This window comes from Lytechinus pictus, chromosome 6, assembly GCF_037042905.1.
Source record: "Lytechinus pictus isolate F3 Inbred chromosome 6, Lp3.0, whole genome shotgun sequence".
Classification (NCBI taxonomy): Eukaryota; Metazoa; Echinodermata; class Echinoidea; order Temnopleuroida; family Toxopneustidae; genus Lytechinus; species Lytechinus pictus.
Genome location: NC_087250.1, coordinates 11577638 through 11601540, shown reverse-complemented (window position 1 = coordinate 11601540; position 23903 = coordinate 11577638). Strand labels below are relative to the sequence as shown.

Genomic DNA, 23903 nt, shown 5'->3' with positions numbered 1-23903 from the left:
ACCCTTACTAATTAATAAAACAAACATTTCCCCCATTTTCAAGTTCTCTTGGGCATGTTGGGAGATGCCGGGGAGATGATGGCACATTCGTACGAACCCAAACACACTACAGGAAAACAGTTTTGGTCGAGAATATCCTCTCTTCAAAACTTAAGCCTTTGCTTTGTTAACTATATAGCCCCGCAATCCATTACACCAAGTTGTCATACACAAACTCAACACAATAGAATTGCTACTTTGAACAGGTAGTTTGAGAGATAATAGCGCATGCGCGATGGAAACGTAACAAAGAGGTTCAATACACGGTTGAGTGAACTGAATCCCATAGTGGGGTTTGTTGTAATGTTATTGAGTGGGAGAGAGGGAGATAGAGAGTGGGGAACCGGGTTATTACAATAGATGTGTATGGTTTCTGATAGTTGAAGCCAGTTCGAGTTTTTAAGGGGTCGAGGCAGGGTGAGAACAAAAAATCTAGCGCGTTTTGTACGGGACCCAATACAGCTGTCTAAATACGAAGTGGATTCTAAGCGAAGCGGCTACGCTCCCAGTGCCTCGCTTACTGATCACGCCTCGTTAATTCACTGTCTACGAAAAGGAATTCTTCTCCTAGCGACCAGCCAAGCAATATTTCTTCATATATTCTTCTTCGTCGTCTCGAATAATTTTTCTCCGTTGTGAGTCATCTAACGGCAGTGTTTCAAATACTACCAGTGGAGCCACTGTGAGGGGGGCTTGTGATAATAATACGGATTCTCTACACCAATGCCTTTTTCTTTTTCTGTGTATTAAAAGAAGAGCAGGGGACTTCGCGCTAACCAGGGCCGACTTCGCTGGGGGTTGTTTGAGTCAACAATTCGCTCGCTGCCAGCTGATTCCTCGAGCGAGCTTGTTTCGTTAAAAAAAAGGAGAAGGGTAGTCGCTTGGAAGAAATTGGTCGCCAAGACGCGAAGGACTTGCGAGGGAATATTACTGGCCGACACACAGCACACACACGCGTACGTCCGTGCGCTGGTCGAGGCCATGAACTTGGCGTAGGCGATCACATTATCATTTTATCATCTATTATCATTTTCTTCGAATCTTGAGGTCCAGCGGCTCGCGCTTGCGAACGCCGCTAACCGCCCCTGCCCAGTAGTACAAATGCTTTCTAGCGAGTTAGTCGGCTTAGAGACAAGTGGCGTTCTTAGTGACAGCGCTACGGCTGCATCTTTGCACAGTGTTCCTGAAACCAGTTCGTCTTCAACAGCACCCGGCATCAACCCGGGCGATTTCTTCAGCGCCACGGATTTCGCTGTGAGTCGCCACTCCCGCTCGGGGAGCTTTACCGGCTTTGGAGGCATGCTGGAGCCAGATTTTCGCGGGGCCTCGGCCGCCGAATATGGCATGGGATCGGCGCTTGGCATGAATACATTTCAAGGAGCGCCGAGTATTAATAGCATGTCGTCTGGAAGTTATACGACGTTAACCCCTCTTCAGCCGCTGCCGCCTATTAATACAGTCGCCGATAAATTGAGACATGATACGAACGCTAGCACGGGATTCTCGCTGATGAACAGTTCGAACCTCGCCATGAATAACTACGATAAACTTGGAGGTATGAATATGGGGATGGGTGTCGGGGTCGGCGGGTCAATGGCTGCCAATTCCATGTTAAACGGTTACGGACATCATCAGGCGATGGGGGGCTATGGTAGCCCCCACCACGGCACCTGTTCGCCGAGCGAGCCCCGGTATGCCGCGTCCATGAACGGCTATGACCAATTCACCCATAACGCCCAACATATGCGGGGCTTCACGCATCATCATACCCAAAGAACTGGTCTAACCACGCCTATGGTCCTGAACGGACTAGCCGGTCACCCCCATCACGCACCGTCACCGTCGATACCGCCACCTGGAAGTCGAAGCGGTGATCGAAGCTCCGTTTCGTCCAGGGACACCGGGCAAGCCGGGGAGGAGATCAACACGAAAGAAATCGCAGCGAGGGTAACGAGCGAACTCAAAAGATACAGTATACCCCAAGCCGTGTTTGCCCAAAGGGTCTTGTGTAGGAGTCAAGGGACACTGTCTGACCTCCTGAGGAACCCCAAACCCTGGAGTAAACTCAAGAGCGGCAGGGAAACCTTCAGGAGGATGTGGAAGTGGCTCCAAGAACCAGAATTCCAGAGGATGTCGGCGCTCAGATTAGCTGGTAAGTCGATAAAATACCATCTAAAACTTTTTACTAACTAACTACTTACTATTAACATTATTATCAATATTGGGTTTTTAAATGGGCTCTAAGAGCCTCCTTAACCCTGCCACACTCATCTGTACACCCTCGTCGTGAAAACAGTGAGATGTGGCCATCAAGGTAACTTCAAGGTAACTTATTAATCCCAAATAATGACTGTGTTGATTAATCCCTTTTATCCACCATAGGTCTACGAATTTGAGATTTATTTTGAAAATCATATTCTTTGTCCAACAACCTGAACCACATTCAATATACTAACAGAATACATGTAATTATTTTATCTCAAAAATATAGTATTGGTCCAGTGTCTTCCATTCTTATTCAGTTCCATGTGATGTCAATGTATGTGTTCAAATGGTGAAACTTGATTTAAGAAAAATTATTGTAAAGCATAAATTTATCATTATTATGTGAACAAATATAGGCATCATAGACAACTTTGTGTTGGCAGAAGTATTTTCATGAATGAAAAAGTGAAGAAAGAAAAGAACGAAGATTTCAAAAGTAATTTCATTTTTACATACGTTTTTATTTCACAAAAGCAGTGGAAAACTTCTGTTTATTACTTTTATACCGCCGCACTAAACCACGACATTGCCATATCACCTAGGCATTGTTTATAGCAGCAGATAAACATCGCCATGGAAACCAATGAAGTCCAGACTTCCAGATAAAAAAAACATAATGAATCCTGTAAATATTATGTTTGAACTCTGCGATAAAGACGGTCAACGATTTTATGTCTTGATAAAAGGGCCATCTCATGTCTTCCAAAAAGGAAATTCCCTTCAAATCGATCTGATTTTGACAGAAATCTGAAATCAATTTTTCCTCCCCGCCGCTCCGTTTTCCCCTTTCTCTTGCGCGCGTGTTCAAAACTTCCGAAACTTGAACACCGTGCTTCGATTTATTGCTAAAATCTTTATCAATCTATAATTCCTGTTTACATTTTCCCTTTGCTTGACAGATTTAGATGTTTTATACAGTACTAGCGCTGGCTAGTCACTGGCTTTTCTTTCTTGCTCTTGCCATAAATCAAAATTCGCCGACACTGATTGAATTTCGCCCCGAGTGAAGCAAAATTAAGAACTGTTTTTCTTTAATCGCGTTAATTTTATTATGGCTTCGAGGCGAATTTACGCAAAGCGCGTGTACGACCATCGCTCATTTTTTTCTGCTTCATCGATGAGTTCTGTTTCTCACCATCGCTCTGACATGAAAATGGTGCCGACTTTATTTTCATAGCTTGTTCTTGTATTTATTTTGATTAGAGATTATTCATTGTCATGGAAATGTAAATAAGTTGTCACAGATTTAATTATCTTTGTAGAAATATTCATAGTTATCTCTACAAATTCTTTTGTCATTTTTTTCATAATTATGATGGAGTGATATTGTTTGTTTGGCTTCTTCCAAACTCGTCCTTATTCACGAGATCAAAAGGAATGCATTTAACCTTTTAAACCGGTCGAGTCATCTTTGTTTGTCTTATTACGTTATCTGTGATGAAGTAAGTTTTCAGATTGCCGTCCAAAGCCGCCAAAATTAATGCCTCCTCCATTAAAAAATAGTCAACGTTAGGTTAGGACCGTTATCATGACAACGGGCGGATATTTGCTATGTGATTTGTTTCCCAGGTACACAAGTTTTGAGAAATGCGTTCCTAACCAAATTCTTAGAATTCGTTCTATCAACAATAATATGATTAAAAGCTTGAGATAATTAATTTGTACAGATTTTTGCGTTTTTTTATTATGAAGCTACAAAGTACCGATTTTACATTGTGCGTACTTATTTCCAACTGACGACGAATTCATACCATGTCGAAATAGCGCATGGCCGGCCTGATATTATTGTTACCTTCGACTGGATTCCGAATTCGTATAAAGACATTTTGGGTTATCATATCTAGCTGGTATGTAAAGTCTTTTTATATTAAGTTTATTTATTTTTAATTCGTTCTTTAAGGGAGGAAAGACGACATCCTTCTATTCTCGATGCGGAAATTAATTACAACCCGCGAAAAGAGAGAGAGAAAAAAAAAATACTATGAGCGCACTATCGCCTCCCCGTCCCGACTCCGCTCGCATCTCGCCAATGTCCGCTATTATTTCAATCTCGCTCGGCGTACGACATCTTAGAACCAATATTGTTCGCTTTTTCGCTCGGTCGTATAGGGGCTGCTAATTTGACTATTCATACGTTAATTATGTGTCTCATATTGTTGGCTTTGTACATAAAAGTTACGCAAGAAAGTCAACATGAGTATGGCTTTATTGCTTGTCACTCTCAAGCTGTCTTAATACAAGACATGAATGGGTTTCCCTTTCAAAGTAAAAATACTGAAATGAATAAAATTGTCTTTTTATGGAATTAACTTACAGTTACAGATCAGATTTCAAGAATAGACGTTCATTTTACTATAGATTGGAAAATTGTTTAACTTTGATATGTGGGTAATGGAATTGATCTACATTTAGAAGGCAGTTCAATTGCAACTTTTTATCCTTTGTTTGTAAGAAGAAATTATAGGAGTTAAGGACAAACCAATCATAGATTTTCTTTAGTTTTATTTGGAATTGGGTAAAATCTAAAAAGTGTAGTGAAACTATATTCACTATAAACTAGAGACCTCATACTCAAGAGATATAAATGGAAACTAATTTACTACAGTAAAAGAACAGATAAAATAAAAGAAATATGTATGTGAACAAATAATATTTTAAGGCATTTCAAGCAATTTAAATTGTCCTGTTATGCCTCTGTCTGTCTGACACATTTATTTGACAACAGTCACATTAAAAATGAATACCTATTATTTGTTGATATATATTTTTTACAATTGAATGAATCGTAGCTTTCACAGGTTATACTGAACTTGAAATCAATTACAATTTATTTCACTTGAAATTCAATAAGAAAACGTTTGTTATGAGATGAAGACATAACAAACACTTAAACCTGTTTTTATTTGAAACCAACATGTTTTGATGTTTCCATTATTATATTTTGATGCTTCAAAAAGGTAAAAGAATATTAACAATTTACACATCTATTTTCTAAGTCTATCCATTTTTTGTAGTCCATCTAGTGATAAAATTATACATAGTTTTTTCTATCTCATAAATTTGAATTTTGAGCTTGATCTAGTACGAATAATATACATTTTTAGAAATTGATCATTGTGATAGTTATTGTTATAGCCTATTACACTCTAAAAAAAGGTTTACCCAATATTGGGTAAAATGGGAACATGCATGTTGGTTGGGTAAGAAGATAACCAATATTTTGTCAATTTTACGCAATGTTGCCTTGAAATAGCCCAATGTGGGCTACAAAAAATTACCCAGCAAACTTGCATGTTCCCTTTCTATCCAATATTGGGTAAAATTTTACTCTGAGTTTTTAGAGTGTAGGCCCTTTGTACAGGAAATCAATTTCATCATCATTCTAAGATCAACACTCATGAATGCATCTATCCACATTTTGCAGTAGGCAAATTGTGTTCTAGAGGGAAGGGGACCTATGCATATATAGCTTGATATGTTGCCACTATAATTCAATTGGGTTTTAACGTAATACAATTACACATTATTATGATTGGGCCTCATTTTATACCCACCAACATGCACAGATATTCATACAGTATTGGAGTATATCACTACTTGAGATGTTTAGATTTTCAAGTTCTGTAAATAGCTGTTATTGAGATTAATTTCTCAATTCTTGATAATTATTATTATTATTACTATTATTATGATCATCATTTGAGATGTTCTGTTTTCATTATCAAGTTCTGCAAATATTAATTTGTTATCATTATTATTATTGTTATTATCATTATCATCATTAAATCATTACATTTATTACATTATCAGTAGTAGGAGTATCATTATTATTATGACTAGTACCGTTCCTGTTTTTAAATGCCTTCACTTTTTTAATCATTTCCCTCTGTACATAAATGTTTTGATTTTCAAGTTCTGTAAAAAGCCGTTATTGAGGGGTATTTTGGATATCCAACATATTTATTTCTTAATTTGTAATAATTATTATTTTTATTATGATCATCATCATGGTCATCATTTGAGATGTTTTGTTTTCATTATCAAGTTCTGTAAATAGCTGATAAGGAGGGGTGTATTGGATATTCGTCATATTAATTTTTGAGTCATTATTTATCATTATCATTAAATTATATTTATGATATTATCAGAATTAGGAGTATCGTTATTATTGTTCTCACTAGTACTATTCCTATATGTTTAAATACCTGCACTTTTTTAAATTATTTCCCTCTGTACATCAATGTATACATTTAGGCCTACTAAATCTTTTAATGATGTGATCATTGACATTGGATAAATAAACTATACTCATTTAGAAAATGAATGTTAGCTCATATACTAGATGAATAAAGATGATATCTACCTTTTATATTCATGCGTCTGCAAAATGTTTGGAGATTTGTATAACATTGTGCCCCCAAAGTAAGTGCATTACACGCATTTTAGTGCGTGAAAAATGTTGAAGACGCTGCATGGACTACATACAGAGCGTGAAACATGCCCCAACAAAGCGTCGAACACCATCGTACCGTCAAATAATTGTGTTTCTAGAGTAGGGTTGTTATTAAATTCGGCATGCCGGTGCGACGGACAAGTGACGGTGTATTTACCCATTTAATTAACAGGCAGAGTTTTCTATAGTCCCACGTATGCCACTACAAGTATGGATTGGGAGTCGAGATTTGAGGTTTATGGGTGGATTTTGTCATTAAAGGGAGTCATCAAATGAGAAATTACATAGGATAATGGGCATTGTACACACTTGCTCCTGCGACAGTCGCTCCGGGATTAATTTTGTCTAAGGTGCAGGGTTAGGGTTAGGGTTGCAATAGGGTTTTATATTTTAGGTTTAGGGTAGGGTATAGTATTAATAAGCAAAGGGTTGAAGTTGCTCATCCAATTAGTGTGTGGAATTTAGAGCCGAGCAATTGTCGCCAGAGCAAATGTCACTGTAAAAAAACCAAAAATATGAAATTCTAGAGAGCAATGAGTAAATATCAGGTGGAGGATCGAAACAAAATATTCCAGGAGATGCTTGAAAGATTTACATTAAAAACTTGCTATAAATTAAAGGCTTGAATATGTACAGGTGCAATGATCATGTACCAGCTTGGGTTAGGGGGCAAGTGCCCTTCAAACTTTGCTCCCCCCTAAAAAATGTATAGAAAAAATATATAACAATATATAAGTAAATATGTACATCATAAAAAAATATAAAATGAAACATTTTTTTTTTGGTTAGATAATTGCATGTCACTTTTTGAAATCTTAATTTCAATCCAATTTAATGGATATCTGATTATTTCCATGTCAAAACTATTACCAACTTTGAAAAAAAAATATATTGTTTTGGCCAGCTGTTCATTTTCAGGAATGAGGAACCATATTCCAAAAACCCAGCCCCTCAAAAAATTGTCCCAATGTGTTACTAACTGTATGACTATATTTGCTAGTATACATGTATTTGATCAAATCAGATGTACAGAAAGTGCATTTATAGAGAGGGGGACAGGGCACTTCTACTTAAGTTCAAAGGAATATAAGCGTGGAAAACGAGATGTTAATCAAGCAAGTTGGCCAGAAATAAAAAGAAGAAGTGGCAAATTGGTTTCCAAGAGGTGTTTAATTTGAATAAATTCCAGCCCAGACAGACCATAGCAACCCCCACATTGAGATGCACCATACTGTCCGTTTCCACATCGATTCCGCAGCAATTTCCACAGGACAATGGCTAAGAAAGATATCTGGCTTTCACATGAGGGGGGAAATTGGCACTGACCACGTGCAGTTAAGTGAATCTCAGATTCAATGAATGCAAATAGATGCATTGGCATCTAAACACTTGATGCCTCTATGCATCGTTAGTGTCTTCTTTTTAGGTTTAAGGAAAGTTCATACATCTATGTAGAGTGTCTTTGAAGGTGAATAGATACTTTGGAAAAAAGAAAGGAAAATGTGAGCTACGAGTTTTGAGATGACGAGTCCTATTCCCCTTCTTGTTAAAGAGTTTCATTCAGTTGCTTTTGGTACACCGACAATGGAAATAAAAGATATTGCAAGGTTCACATGTGCATTGTCTGTCTCTAATGATTAGGAATACACATTTAAGGGTATTTACTTAGAAATTTGAAGAAAAACATGGAGTATAAATATTGTTGTTCACTCCTTGTACTGATTACTCTCTTTACTCATACTTCCACTTTCACTACTACGTTTACCGCTATTACACTTGTACTACTACCATCCTACATTTACTACTACTACTACTACTATTATTATTCTACTACGCTACTACCCACTGCTGCTACTACTACTATCACCCTACATTTACTACTACTACTACTACTACTACTACTACTACTACTACTACTACTACTATTACTACTACTACTACAGTACAACTACTACTTCTACTATTATTACTACTTCTACTACTACTTCTACGACTCCTACTACTACTACTTTTACTACTCCTACTACTACTACTACTACTACTACTATTACTACTACTACTACTACTACTACTACTACTACTACTACTACTACTACTACTACTACTACTACTACTACTACTACTACTACTACTTCTACTACACCACTGCCTACTACTACTACTACTTCTAATACCACTACCACTACTATTTTTATCCTACTACACTACTACTACTGCTGCTACTACTACTACGACTACTACACCACTACTACTACTTCTACTACTACTACTACTACTACTACTACTACTACTATTACTACTACTACTACTACTACTACTACTACACCACTGTCTACTACTACTACTACTTCTAATACTACTACTATTATTATCCTACTACACTACTACTGCTACTACTACTACTACTACTACTACTACTACCACCACCACACCACTACTACTACTATGCCTTCATGTTGCTACCTTTTATAACCCCCCCTTTGAATGTCAGCAAGCTTGTTTATGTACCTCCCATTGTATGCAGGATGGCCTCATTTGCCCTTGGTTATTTCACATCTTATGGAGATTACTTGTAATTCTGATCCTTCTCAGAAAATAAAAATATTCTGAAAGGAAAATAGGTGTAAATTTGATGTTAATGAATATTGCTGTGTCTTACTATTTGGACTGTACATAGATGTGTTATGTAGATCTTGTGGTCACGGCCCCATCTTACAAAGAGTTACGATGGATCCAATCAATCGTAACTGTATGGAAATCCATCTGTGTCATAATTTTTTCTGCACGAAAATTTGCAAAATGTCAATTGTAAACAAAGGAGAACACCAAATTGTCAAGAAATCAATGAATTTATGGATATGCATTCATATCTAGAATTTTTTTTGAACAAACATGCATTATGTATATATTTTGACTTTGCTGGATTTCCATAGTTGCGATTGATCGGATCAATCGTAACTCTTTGTAAGATGGGCCCCAGATCTGATACTTTAGTAATTTAACATCTACAATAAGTTATCAACATGTAGGTGTCTTGTTATAATTACTGAGGCCTACAAAGCAACAAATTTACTTATAAGTTTATCAATAAAAATGATTTTTATCTCTCAACAGATAGACTAGTAAATTATCATTATGAATATTACTGAAAATGCAGCCCTGGGTCCCATGTCGTAAAGACTTCTTATAATAACAAATGCACAATTTATACAACAAGTTTCCTATTAGCCAATCAGAATGAAGGATTTCAGTAGCTTTTAACTGTTATTGCAAGTTTGTTAGTATAACAAGTTTTGTGAAACAGGTCCCTGGTTATATGTGTAATACATTGCAAACGATAAAAAAAAATCATCAAGATAAGATGATACCTAACACCAGAATACAACTTATTAGTTAATGTTTTCCACTGATGCTATAAATAGAAGCATGACTGTATAAAAAGGTCAACTTCAATCCTTAATACACCATTTGACATGGCAACATTATACTACTTTAAGCACCTCTGATGGCTAGCAGCTAAATGGTAAACTATTAACTGAAGATAAAAGGCCGAGAGTGATCCAAGTATATAACGTGAGCAATAATATGCATGCACACCCCCTTACTCGGTCCCCGCATCCCACAACGACGCGTGGAGGTAGGCCAGAGGGCTGCCCCGCGGGAGAGGCCTCCAGCGCTAGCCGTCTCCTCCCCTCCCTTCGCTCCCGGGCTTGTTTAATCACATCAATTAAAGCGAATGGATGGGGTAATTCAATCAAGTCACCGGCGCAAACGCACACCGTATTGTTTCCCCCCTACTCGGCCACGGTAGCAGGAGTTAAACGCCAGCCAACGCCGCTAGTCTCTGTCACTCAGCCCCAGACTGCATCTCTGCTTCCAGCCATTTCCCCTTTTAACTTTGATGTAATGTACATGTAGGGGTGTCTTTTAAGTTCCTGCCCCTCCCCTAAAAAATGCAACGAGGGTTTCAAGGTGCAATTGAGTTTTAATGTCCGTGTTATGGATAGGTGTTGGAAGGTGATAGGTAGATACACTGTAGTGCGTAGTGTTTAATTAATACAATTGATGGTGTAAAAGTTTATTGAAAAGGTAGGGTTTTGTGTAAGTGTAACATTTGTGATATTTAGGACAGTGTAGAGTGTAGGGTTTAAAGTAATGTTAGGAATATTCATGAAGTGTAGGATTTTTAAGGTGTTAGGTGTTACCTATATTGGTAAGCATGTTTAGTGAGATCAAGTACTATTCACATGTATAGGAGCACATAAAATGTATCTGGTTGGAGATACCAAGCAAGCTGTAGTTTAATAGGGTGTTGAAGTTTTTAGATAGATGTTTAGGCTTAGGCTGAAATGTAGGTTCTGATAATCCATGTTAAAGATGATAGGACGCAAAGACATGTTTCTCTTACTTTATCTTCAGAACATTTTTTTTTGATGGGTAGGGGTGGAGTAAGTTGTGTACAAGATCACGGTGACACTAGTTCTTAAAGTGATGTGTCACACAATTCAGCTTCTGCGGGTGAAGACTAGCCCCCAAGAATTGCCTCTTATGGTGCGTAAGCATTTTCTTGCCGATTTAGTCAATGGAAGTAGCTGTGTTCCCCTGTGTCCGCTATGTATATGCACAGACATTCACTTATACTTGACTTTAAAGAGATGGTGTGTGCATGATCATCTTGTGTCTTCAACATTTGTGTAGTCAAAAGCAGTTTCACCTATCTTTAAGGCTTCAAGAATGAAGTAGCCAAAGGCATATACACAACCTTAGGGGGTGGGGGAGGCAATTGTGATTATGAAATTCAACTGTTTGTCTTGTAGCTGTGAAGGCATAGCATTCACTTTCTTCATTCATTTATTTTTTCACTCATTCATTCATCCATCCATTTATTTGTCATTCATTGATTTATTCATTCATTCACTCATTAATTACTTCATTTATTCATCCATTCACTTATTCATTCAGTTAATCATTCACTCATTCATTCACTCACTCATTCACTCACTCATTTATTAATTCATTCACTCACTCATTTATTCATTCACTCATTCATTCATTCACCCACTCACTCACTCACTCATTCATTCTTTCAACCATCAAAGGAATAAACAAAAACAAGATAAAATATTCACAAAGTGACAAAAAATTAAAAACACATAGACAGCTCAGAGGCTCCGGACAAGCCATGTTTAAAAGGGAACCCTTTATTACAAGGATACATTACAAGTTCAAACAGAATAGGAAAAGCATTAATTAGCGGTAGGGAGGGTAGACTCCCCTTTAAAGGTAAAATCAAATAAGAAATGGACAGTGTACCTTAGGACCTTTCCAACTGGGATTTTAGGACGAAAGAGAGTTCAGATTACCATTACCCTACATATTATAGGGATAAACTCAATAGTAGCTGAAATGGTAGGGTATTGCTGTGTTCTGCACAGTTGGGTATTTGTGTTTGAGTTCTTGTGCCACTGATTCTGTCATTATTGTTTCTAAGCATCATTTTTGAGATTTTTGCTTTTATGTTGTTGTCCATTAAAATTGTAAAAAAAAGGAAAACCTTTATCATTGCAATGACCGTTGCCATCATTAACATTATCATTGTAATCATGACCACCACCATTATCGCCATCATCATGGCCATCATCATCATCATCATCATCATCGTTGCCATTCATATTATCATCATCATTATTACCCTCCTCCTCATCATCACCATCATCATCATCATTGTAATTATAATCATCACCTTCATCACCACCACCACCATCACAATCATTTCTGTTGCATTTCCGCTCGCTTTTTATCATAATTTTCTAAATCGAAGGGGATAGAAAGTTTCATTGTAGTAATTTAGAAAGATTTAGACATTCAAATCTACAATTTGAAGTCTACAAGGCTAAAAATGATGACCACATGATATTAATGATGACAATTATCCTGCCCTATTTTAACAAAAGTATCACAAATGTAAATACAGTAAAAGGTCAACTTTGATTAATACGTCACTAGCTACCCTTTGTCAAACTAGGACCATGTATCGTAATCATAATTATTACGATGGTCATCCAGTCACCTTTCCTTCCTTAGATTAAATGCCCATAATCATCATTACAATGAAACTTCACTGGTCAACAAAAAACGAAAGACACTCTGAAACTCATTTATCATCCTTTTCCCTTCACTTTTGAAACTAACATGTATTGAGATGAGATCAAATTAGCCTAGATAAAGTAAATAAGTTGTTAAAAATAGACACCTCTACATTTAGCACGATTTTGAGACTGATTTACAATCCTAACAGCCAAGATGAATAGATAACTCATCAATAGACATTATTCTAGTTGAGACTTCACTTTTGTTACTGATTCATATCAGAGTAGCCGAGAAAAGTAGATGAATTGTAAAACATATAGAGACCTCTGAAAGATCCAGGACTTGTATATCAAATCTGCCTAGATAAGTAGATAACTATCTTAGAATAGACACCTCTGCAATTTTTCATCCAAAAGCCATCGACAGTGACCGAGTGATAAATTTGTTGACAAAAGAGCACTGATACAGCTCAAAAGTAGCACCCGCAATCACATTGCGAACAATGATTTATGTGTCGGTCTATTTGTCCCCAAAAGCTGTCCATTGTCAAAATAGCCCAGATTGTAGCTAAACTCTAATCACTCATTCATGACCGCATCAAAGATGGGAACGACAAAACATGAATTTTTCGCCCTCTGTGGGAACCCGACCCCTCTTTATTGTTCGTCTAATCTCTATCATCTTGTTACAATCAGCAGTCAAAATACCGTCAATTTGAAAGCGATTCCGACACCAACAATCACCCTGTTGAGTTAATGTTATTCTTTGATGCAAAAGGCGGGTATAGAAATTGATTTATTGTTGTTATCGGTGCGTCTCGTGCATGGGGGAATGACGGTCTTGTTGTGCCCCAGGCGTTGGAGATATCCATCTCGAGTAATTATCACATTTATTTCTTATGTTCAATGGGGAGTGTCTATTTGGGGTTTTAACCCCAATCTGTCTCGTAGTTTAGCATTGTTTGGGTGTTCAATTTACAAGCAGTGGAGGAATATCATTTGGCTAATGTAGGTCATCTGAAAAATGAAACAAGGTTATTAAACAAACTACATAATGAAAGACTGTTTCGTTTGAGCACAAGTTTCTTGCCAGTTCAACTGAGCCCAGTGTGAATGATGTTTGTATAGGTTTTAATCAGATCATCAGTAATTATAAGGCCATTTAATTTATTTATTTATTTATTTATTTATTCATTTATAGATTTATTTATTTATTCATTTATTTATTCATTTACTTATTTATTTATTTATTTATTTATTCATTTATTTATTTATTCATTTATTTATTAACATGTATTATTGTTCTTTTTATTGTTACTTTGAAGAGGAGGATCACAGAACAAAATTACAGTCAGATAATACATTACTGTACAGTAAAACAACATTTATTTGCACGAGCCTCTCCATATCATTTATGATAGAGAAACAAAGTTCAAATGAAGGGGAGTTTCTGAAATCCAAGACAGAAAGGCATCACTCTTCAGCATCATAAATGAAACGACCAATGAAATTTGTTAGTCTCATAGTAATTATCATACATTTCAGATGGTTAAAATTTAGCAGCCACTTGTCTTTAGTGAAAACCTGCCATTAGTGGCCACCATAATTCTTTCTCATTTTAAAGGAATAATTGTTATACATTTAGAGGCATTTTCCCATAGATGGTAATTAATAGACAGATTTAATCATATAGATCTTTTGAATACATACATAAAGATTTCTCTGTTATTTTTTTTTTATCTACTAGATATTTTTTCATTCTAGATATCTTATCATATATATCCTTATCACCTGTTTAATTTGCTCCTTCACTTTTTCCCTTCACCTTTCTCTCTCAACAAATCTCTTCTCCCCTCCACCACAACTCCGGCAGAACTGCACTTAATCTTTGACCATTTCCCTCTGATCAAATTAGCCCAATTTGGCATCGCGGCATAAATTTGATGACAGCAGATACCCAGATTCCGATCCCCTCTTCTCAAAGACCTGCGCTATTTCGTGGGGAAATCCGATCCCGCCGCTGCCGGGCCCGCCAGGCTACCGTAGACGGTGTATGAGTGACAAGCGCAAATTAGAGAGATAATTAATTACCTATCAAATGAAATTTGGTTGTATTGAAACAGTCGAGGTATCACTCCTATCTGTCTCTGTATAGGCCTCTCTTTTTGGGAAATGCGACTTTTGGGAAAGTGGCAAAATTCTGCACTCTTAATTACAAGCTAGTTAAGAGTGAAGTCCAAACTAGCTTCATTTTTATTTAAATCATGTAGAAGGATGAAAACAATGATGCCTCTTTTAGGATAGAAAGCAATTTGAAGTCAAACCTGTCGATGAAGTCCACCCAATGGAAATAGTGAAATTGGCCACTGTAGGCAAGTGGCCTTTGTAGACAGGTTCTGTCTTTAACACATACTCTGTTCAGGTGAGAGAAAATCTTGAAAGATACTAAAGACAGTTTTCCACTATAGTCAGGTGGTTGCTAAGTCGCGTCTGACTGGATAAGAAATGTTTGCACCTTGATATCAATTTCTTTTCCTAGGTGTCCAAAAATGCAAGAACAGCAACTGAGTAATTAAAAAATAGCTTTAAATTTTGTTTATGAATTATTTATTTTAAATAGATTGAATTGGAAAAAATATATATTTAAATCTTAGCATGGGGTTACTCATATTTAGAATTTGTCCATAGCCATAGGGCTATACATTATCTTTACACAAGAGAAGTTATATGCAGGGATGATTATCCTATGTCAACATCTGTAGTAGATAACGGTTTGTTTTCATTTCAAATTTAAACCATACTGATTAGATTAAAGAACCAGCCTGTCAGGACGGGGGATGTGCTTCGTAATATTTTAATGAGATTTGAGAAGGGGATATTGTACCCCCAAAACCGCAATTTTTGACCACGGGATTATAACCTTGTTAGATGGTGGACAATTTTGTTTTTCTTTGGTTTCAAGAGGAGGGATTTTTATTTATTGGAGAAATTATGTCCATCATAGAATGATTATTTTTTCAATCTTGGTAAATATTTAGGTATACATGTAGCTGTCCCTGCTGCGTGAGGGAGTGTATGTATACATGGTGTAGCATTCTGTATCTTAATTTAGCACTCTATATCTTGATGTAGCCCCTAGTGTATATGAATTTATATTGAAAAACTTACACAGTAATTATTTTCTTAGTCTATATCAAAATCTCCGCAGTATTGCATAGCAAATTGGATACAATATGTCTATTGATTGCCTGTATGAAAAATTAATTTTTCTTCCATAGAAAGTCAATTAGGCCTACAATTAATTCAGATTAGTTCTTTTCTGTTACATTCATGAACATGTGTGGTACAATGAATGAAAATAGCATGATGAATACAAATCAATTAATTTCATGATTCTTGATACATTGTGCAATTGTATATGAATTATGAATAAGACACCAATTGCCACAGAAGTCGATCCTTGCACTCATGGAGTGACTTGTACGGAACTCCAGACTTATCGTTTTGTTCTAATTCTCCACAATAAATGTGTTCTGCTGGCCATGGATGAAATATATGAACAGAGGTGAGCCCCCCACCCTGTCATGATTGTGCAAGTGATAGGTAGAATTGAGAAATGAAGATGAATGGAAAGGGACACTTAAAAAAAGGTACAATGAAAAAGATATGACTTGGTCGTTTCTGTCTTTACCCCTATTTTTGTTAGAAATGATTATGATCAAGTATTGTTTTCCATCAGCATGTCCCTTCCACCCCCCCTTTTCCAAAAATGATTGTTCAAAATGAGTCTTGACAGGGTTTTTAAGGTATATGTTGGAGTAATTTAAAGTGTATTTATCCCCAACTTCAAGAAATCAAAGAAAATGTTCTCCTGTTTTTCCTCTCCAAGTCTCCAAAAGGAATCCTAGGGAAAAGAAACCTTGCTTGTCAATGTAATGAAATAAAAAAAAAATGCACTGCTTTTGTGCTTCCTCCCCTATACTATGAATAAAAAAAATCAAGTCCTCTTCTCTCGCGGTGATAAGCGACATTACATGCACAGTTGACCATGTAATATGTTGCATTTTAGAAAACCAGGCCTATAATTAACGTCGCTAGCCACGCTGATTCGGAGACAAGGGGAAAAGATGGCCTCGGCGCTGATCATTTTGGTACTTTTGCTCTCTGCCGAGTCGTTCGCTGCCATGGAATTTTGGTTTGCACGGTCCGGTGGTTGTACACTACCATGCGTCCATTGCTTGTATTTTCTGGCTGGTTGGTTAGCAGTGCACGGGTGGGTTGGGGGTGGTGGAACGGGTTCAGAGACTGAGAGAGGTGGATGAACGAATTGGTTTTAATCGAGGATGGAAGGGAAAAATTGGGAAAAAGAATTTGATGGTAGGAATTGTTTAAGGGAAGATAAGAGAGGAGAATACTCAATCAAACCTTTTAAGGTCTCCTAAGATAAGACACTGTTTCCACTTAAGACAGGTTCCCTTGCATGCATTCCTTTCATATAGGAGATACTCGGTGGGTATTATTGGTGGCCACTAAAGACTGGTTTTCACAATAAACTGGTGGCTGCTAAGATGGCTTTGACTGTGTATCAAGGAGGACATTTCTTTTGGTGAGAGAGATTAGAGGATAAGATAATTTTCGATGTGAAGCAAATCTAAAGAAGATGAAGAATTGGTATGTTGTCGGGGGGAGTAGGGGGAGCAACGATGACATACTGTGACTTCTAAGAATGGAATAAATGGGGTAGTGGAGGTGTTGTGGCTCGGTGGATAAGTCTCCGGACTTTGAACCACAAGGTCCGGGGTTCAAATCCCACCGCAGCACTCTCGTCCTTTGGCTAGGCGTTTATCTACATTTGCCACTCTTCACCCGGGTGTAGTAAATGGGTAACGGAAGGAAGGAATGCCTGGAATGCTCGATGCACCCGATCAGGGTAGCCGTGCTAAAGCCGGGGTAATAGTATGCAGCGCTTAGAAACATTTGTATTAAGCGCTATATAAATGTTGCATTTTATTATTAGGGCAACTAAAAGAGACGGGATGGGGAGATTTTGAATATAAAAAAAAAATTACTTTAGAATTCTTAAAGAATATCCCTACACATTTAAATATTATATTTATTGCGTGTAAGCAGTTTTTCACATAATTTTATACTAATGACATACATAGATTGTCTCTACAATTCACTCCAGTAGCCAGGGTAGGCTTATGAGCCCAAAAATCAACTTAAAAGTGAATGTGGTAGAGTATAAAAATTGATTAGCATATTTAAGTGGAAACCTTTCCTTTAAGTCATTGAGACTGGGGGAAATCAATTCATTTACCTAGTATTTCTATCTCGGTACCTTTCCTCACCATAAGGCGCGTAAAAATGGGAGCAAATATGCTTTATCCCTAGACTCTGCGCATCTAGTCTCGTCAATTAGACCAATTTCAAACAAGATTTTTCAAGGTTAAATGAACTGGTGCATGTCAGTTAATATTTTAGCAATTGATTATAGGTAAATCTAGCTCAAAAGTTCCCCAGGGTGCGGAGAAAGTGTATATGGTATCTTGTGTGCAGGCAAGGCAAAATCTAATAGCTGGCGTAATGGTATATTATTATGCACTTAGAGTCAGAGACGTTGTTCTGATGAATGTATTGAGCACTATTCAAAACCAGATCATTATTATTATTATTAACGGATTTTTCTGACACTTTGTCTTGTTGCCGTTTGATAATATATATTCAAAAATTGAGAAAAAAATTGGAACTATGTGTCTGTTATAAAATTATCACTGCAAGTAATCTGACATAGCAACAGACTACAGCAAAGGGGTGCTTAAGGAGGTAACAAGTATGCATACCCTAATTAGATGGAGGGATGGTGAGCATAGTATATGATGTATGTACTGTAGTACTATCAAAAGGAATGTCTGTGAGGGATAGACTACACTCTGCAAGCAATACCCTATACTGTTGGCATCCTCCGAGAGTTTGCTCGTCGTAAATTCCGCCCGCGTCCTCTTCGTCCACACGTTCCTGTGTGCCGTGCATGTGGAAGCGACAAACACACTAATTTTGCACGGCCTGTGTTTAGCGACTGTGTTTACCTCCCCAGTCGGCGCATGACCCCAATTATTATCAGTTATGTACGTTCTTCCTTTAAACTTCCTGGCCATCCATCGCACATGCCTGAGCATTTCATAAAATGCAAGATGTTCAGCCAATGCTATCCAGTACTCTTCCATGTGTTCAGTGTCCGCCTCGGTCCCATATATACATGTACATGTACTGTAAATCCTGCTTTGTCACTTTTACATCAGATGTAGGCCTAAAGATACAGAAATCCATTAATGCAATATATTATGCCTTTTTGATGATGTAAATAGATAGATAAATTATTAAAATATATAAATAAATGAAAACGTGAATGCATTATTAATATAGGTTTAATGGATGAATGAGACAATGGACTATTTGAATGAGTAAATGAATGAATGAATATTTGGTAACAATTATGCAAATGAATGAATTGATGGAAAAGGATGTTTATAATGATTTAAAATCACCAAAACTCAAGAAAATACAAAAAATTGTGAGTAGGGAACGGGTAAAATGGTGAAACCTCTATCTGGTACCTGTCCTACATGTGAATTACCATCCCGATTCCTGCATTCAAAAGATTTAGGTGAAACCGCTCAATTCTATAATTAAGCTAATTGGCCCATGCACTCGTAAGGAGGGGATAGGAATTATGTCTCTGATGGGTCGGCGACGATTGAGCCGCCATATTTAACCAATCCACAGGTTGAGAAATAGGGATGATGGGATGGGTATCGCTATAGTAACGAGGTTAAGCTTCGGATACGTGACAGCCTTGGTCTATCTGCTCATCTTGAAGGGATATATCAACTATTTATTGTCTTCATTGTAAATTTGTTCACAGTAGGTTTATGTCATGTAGGCCGAATTAAAGTTTTTTGTCAATGCATGAATCTTTTGCCACTCTCCATCCAGGAGTGGAAAATTGATACCTGATAGGATTTAGTACTTGCATGAACATGTATGTAGCGTTACTGTAGCAAATCTGAAATTAGTACACTTAAGTCACTCTCCACCCGGGAGTAGAAATAAATACCTGATAGGATTTAGTACTTGCATGCTCATTACCTCACAGTGCCGAATCCGAAATTATCACTTTTAAACTTTGGCCACTCTCTATCCGGGAGTAGAAATAGATACCTGATACGGCCAGTTTGTGCTTGCATGCTTACAATGTCGCTGTGCTAGATCAGAACTATTAAACTTCAGTGTCCTTTAAGCCTCATTTTGAAGTAGAAATACGCACATGAATCTAGATGATATCATTATAATTACTATTACTACTAACATTTTTTAAAGCTCCAAATTGCTCATTTCGCTATTGTTCTCCCCAAACCCTGTAGGCTCGTCCATGGCCGGATCTCAAATACCTCAGATTCTCAAGTGTGAGTACCCTATTCAGCAATACTTCATCATTTTCATTGTCTGGCAAAAGGGCATAAGTGCTTGGCACCTTCCCGCTAAGTTACCGGGCAGAAGGTTGAACAGGTATCCTTCCCGCTGCAGATACGTTTATATACCTGTTTAGCAGAGTTACAACCTTTTGCAGATACCTTGCGGTCGATGCTTGGCACTTATGTCTTTATTGCAGGCAGTTCATGGCTATCCATACATCATCATCAGCATGCTTCTTTAAAAAAAATGAACATTAGGGTTCAAAGTCCAAAGGAATTTTTTCTTCTTTTTTCATCTATATAATAATATACTCCTATCTCTTCACAAAAAGAATAAATCATATTTCATTATATAATCATCCACCATCGTTATACAGCGGGGATAATTAACCAATGATATTTACTTTATTTACGGATACAGGGGCTTATTGGTAAAATAACCACATACCGGTACGCAAGGTTCACTAACAAAAAATGGCTGCTTGTTGCATGACTAACTAACACTCAACTCCAATTTATTTGTTATGTTATCAGTATATTTTATTGATCTCCAATCAGTTTTTAGAAACAACTTATGTTTAGTTTTATTCCTCCATTGTACAATAAAGACGATACTGCCTTCACAGTACATTTGATATGTTGAGGCCTGTATAAGGTTTGAAAGAAGGAATATGTAACATTTTATCATTGTTTGGGGGAATAGGAAAAAGGAAGAAATGTGAGAGAAAGAAAGAAAGGCGGAGAGTTAGAGATAGAAAGAAAGAGAGATAGAGACAGAAAGGGAGAGACAGTGAAAGAGAATTAAAGAAATTAAATGACAACACAATGCAATACAATACTTTTTAGAATCTTATTAGAATGTTCGAATGCAATGGTGAGAGAGAGAGAGAGAGAGATACAGATAAAAAGGTCATTTGATTAACTGGAAATTAATTGATACTATCATTGTTGCTTGCATTCGACTGGCCAATAAATTATTGATGTGCATTTCCTTAAGTGATTGGTTAACTATTCATAATCAATGAATATTTAATCCCACTTTCATTCAGCCAAACAATCAAAATATTTCAATTTCAGGTGCTGCTAGTTCATTCAATTTTGGATCACCAATTACTACAAATATTTAATAAAATGAGACCTTGTCATTATTAGACATGACATGCTACTATGCATCAAAGCATTCTAACCCCATTGTGGGTATTCAATAGACTATTAAAATGGGTAATTGCTCTGTTAAATGCTTTTTGGTTCTCCTTTGTGTTTGGTGGTGGTTGGAGGGGGGGGGGTATTGGTTAGTTTATTATCAACGATCCTCTTTGAGGCTTGGGTATCATAATAGTGTATCTTCTAGTGGAAATTGAAGTTTAATGCACAGACAAAGAACAATTAATGGAGAAATTGACATATTTAGTTAACCATCATTTAAGTATGCATTGTACATTTTATAAGATTATAAGTTGGAGCAAAAGCCTGTCTCTGGCAGCATACATCGAAAGCATATTTAGGAACAGCATTAAAAATTTTACTTGAATTTAGGGTGGCTCATTGTGGGGCTTTGGTATATTTTTGTACAATTTTAATGCTTCACATCTGATATTTTTTAAATATATATATATGACTATGCTAGAATGCTAGCTTGTTAGCATTCTTGCAGAAGGTTACATGTAATTGCAGTGTAACACATTTTTCTCATTAGGTCATTTGTTTGAGGAGGGGTTATCAACTTAAATACGAAACAATATTCCCCCACCAACAAAAAGCTTGAAGATTTGTTTGAATATTTAGGGGTGTCTTTTATATTCAATCTAAACAGAAAAATATATTTTCATTAAATGAATAGACTTTGAAGGTGTTATGAAATGGAAATGATAAGATGTGTATTTTTTCTTAGAATTAAAATTACAGGTTAATTTAAACAAAATAGTTTCTTTTATTTATGCCAGTCACCATTTTTTTTTTTTTGCTACTTCAATTTCATTGACTATTGCAACCAAGATAAAGCTCATTTAATGCAGTTGGGCAGTGTATAACAAGATTAAATTTTCCCTCTTTTGCTGGATAATAAGCTAGTGGATAGGAAGTTGAATAAAGAAGCCCTGCTATGCCTGCTCAATGGGCACCCCCATAGCCAGACACGTCCATTGTCCAGGAGATAATACACATGCACCTGTCTGTAACTCACAATATAAAACCCAGCTGAAAAGACTCCACGTGGGACTACACAGATCCAGTGCGAGGCATTCATGAATGGAGGAATAGGCTGATGCTAAGAATCTTTAATTAAATGCCTGCCGTAGTCCCCTATTGCAAACAATTAACATTCATTAAGTTCCGACCGCTTGCCTTGGTTAAGCATAGATGTCTATGGAGGAGGTTGTATTATTTTTTACTTTCATTTTTTTGTAGTCTTCGGTATTTCAAGTTCCCCATCTCCCTTAAATTATAATTATTTTCAAGCCCTCTTTCTCTCTCTGTCCATGCCTTTTTATGTTTGCTTTTCATTTTTGGGTCTTTTCATCTTATTTCTGCACTTTTCTTTCTGTATCAAGGATTTCTTGAAATAAGTAGTTGTCTTTTCTTTTTTTCATTTTTATTTTTCTCTTCCCCCATCTATCTCTCTTCATCTTGCTTTCTGCTTTATATATTTCCATTGTGTGTGTGTTTTTTTTTTTATTTCTTTTAAATATGAATATGGCTGGCTGGATGACCACAGTATGTGGGGCATATTTACAAACATAGTCTTACGACAGAATAAACATGAACAGTCGAGAAAATTAGACTTTTGGGGAAACTTCTTGTTACATCCATATTTTATGGTAGTTCGATGGAAAAAATATCGGGGGGCACTAACAAAAACTTTCATCAGTTGTCTCTGAACACAATTACCCATAGTATTGCATTACTTACAGCAATGACCTATTATAACCTACTTGTAGGCCTGCCATAGATGACTAAGCATAGTCATGATACTGCAACTTCACTGTATATAATTAATTCTGTGAAGCATTCAAGCAATATAAGACATTTCGCCACTTTTAAGGATTCAGTACCAAGAACTTGCCTCTTTATTTTGAAGTTAAACCTCTGCTTCCACCTGCTATGCTGTGATGTAATTTCTAATCCCAGTATTAAAAGGCCTATGAGTTTTTTTTATGGTATGATGCAAAACCAATTGAACTGTATGAGGAAAACTAATGCTATCATTTTTTAAAGCTTGATATAAAGAATAAGTCTAATTGTTAACTATATTTAGCTTTTTAATATATACATTTTTAGAAATATTGTATGGACTTTTCCATATTCGTAGCTTTCTTATACAATTTAAAATAATATTGTTTTACTCTTTCCTTAAGAAAATGAAAAAGTGTGATTGTTACAAAACAAGCTAATTTAACTTCCATTTCATTATCAGTGGTTGAATTCTGGATAAATACATATTCATGACTTATTCTTGCCATGCAATCAAATATTTTGTTCTCATCACTTTGATCTCTTTATGAAGCCATCATATTGTTTGTCACATTAAAAATTGGATCTTCTGAAATACAATTAAATGCTTGGCCGATCATTAGTGAAAAAGTA

The 23903-nt window shown here is 36.6% G+C and overlaps 1 protein-coding gene across 1 annotated transcript; it reads left to right on the top strand.

Moving 5' to 3' along the window:
• The first annotated feature begins 356 nt into the window (after nt 1-356).
• On the top strand, nt 357-4905 carry LOC129263816 (one cut domain family member 2-like). Its single transcript, XM_054901727.2, has one exon. The coding sequence runs from the start codon at nt 1141-1143 to the stop codon at nt 2230-2232; it is 1092 nt and encodes a 363-aa protein (XP_054757702.1). The 5' UTR covers nt 357-1140; the 3' UTR covers nt 2233-4905.
• Nucleotides 4906-23903: the final 18998 nt, after the last annotated feature.

Bases quoted from the DNA above. Each gene is read 5' to 3' on its own strand.
- LOC129263816 (XM_054901727.2), top strand. From the start codon at position 1,141: ATGCTTTCTAGCGAGTTAGTCGGCTTAGAGACAAGTGGCGTTCTTAGT.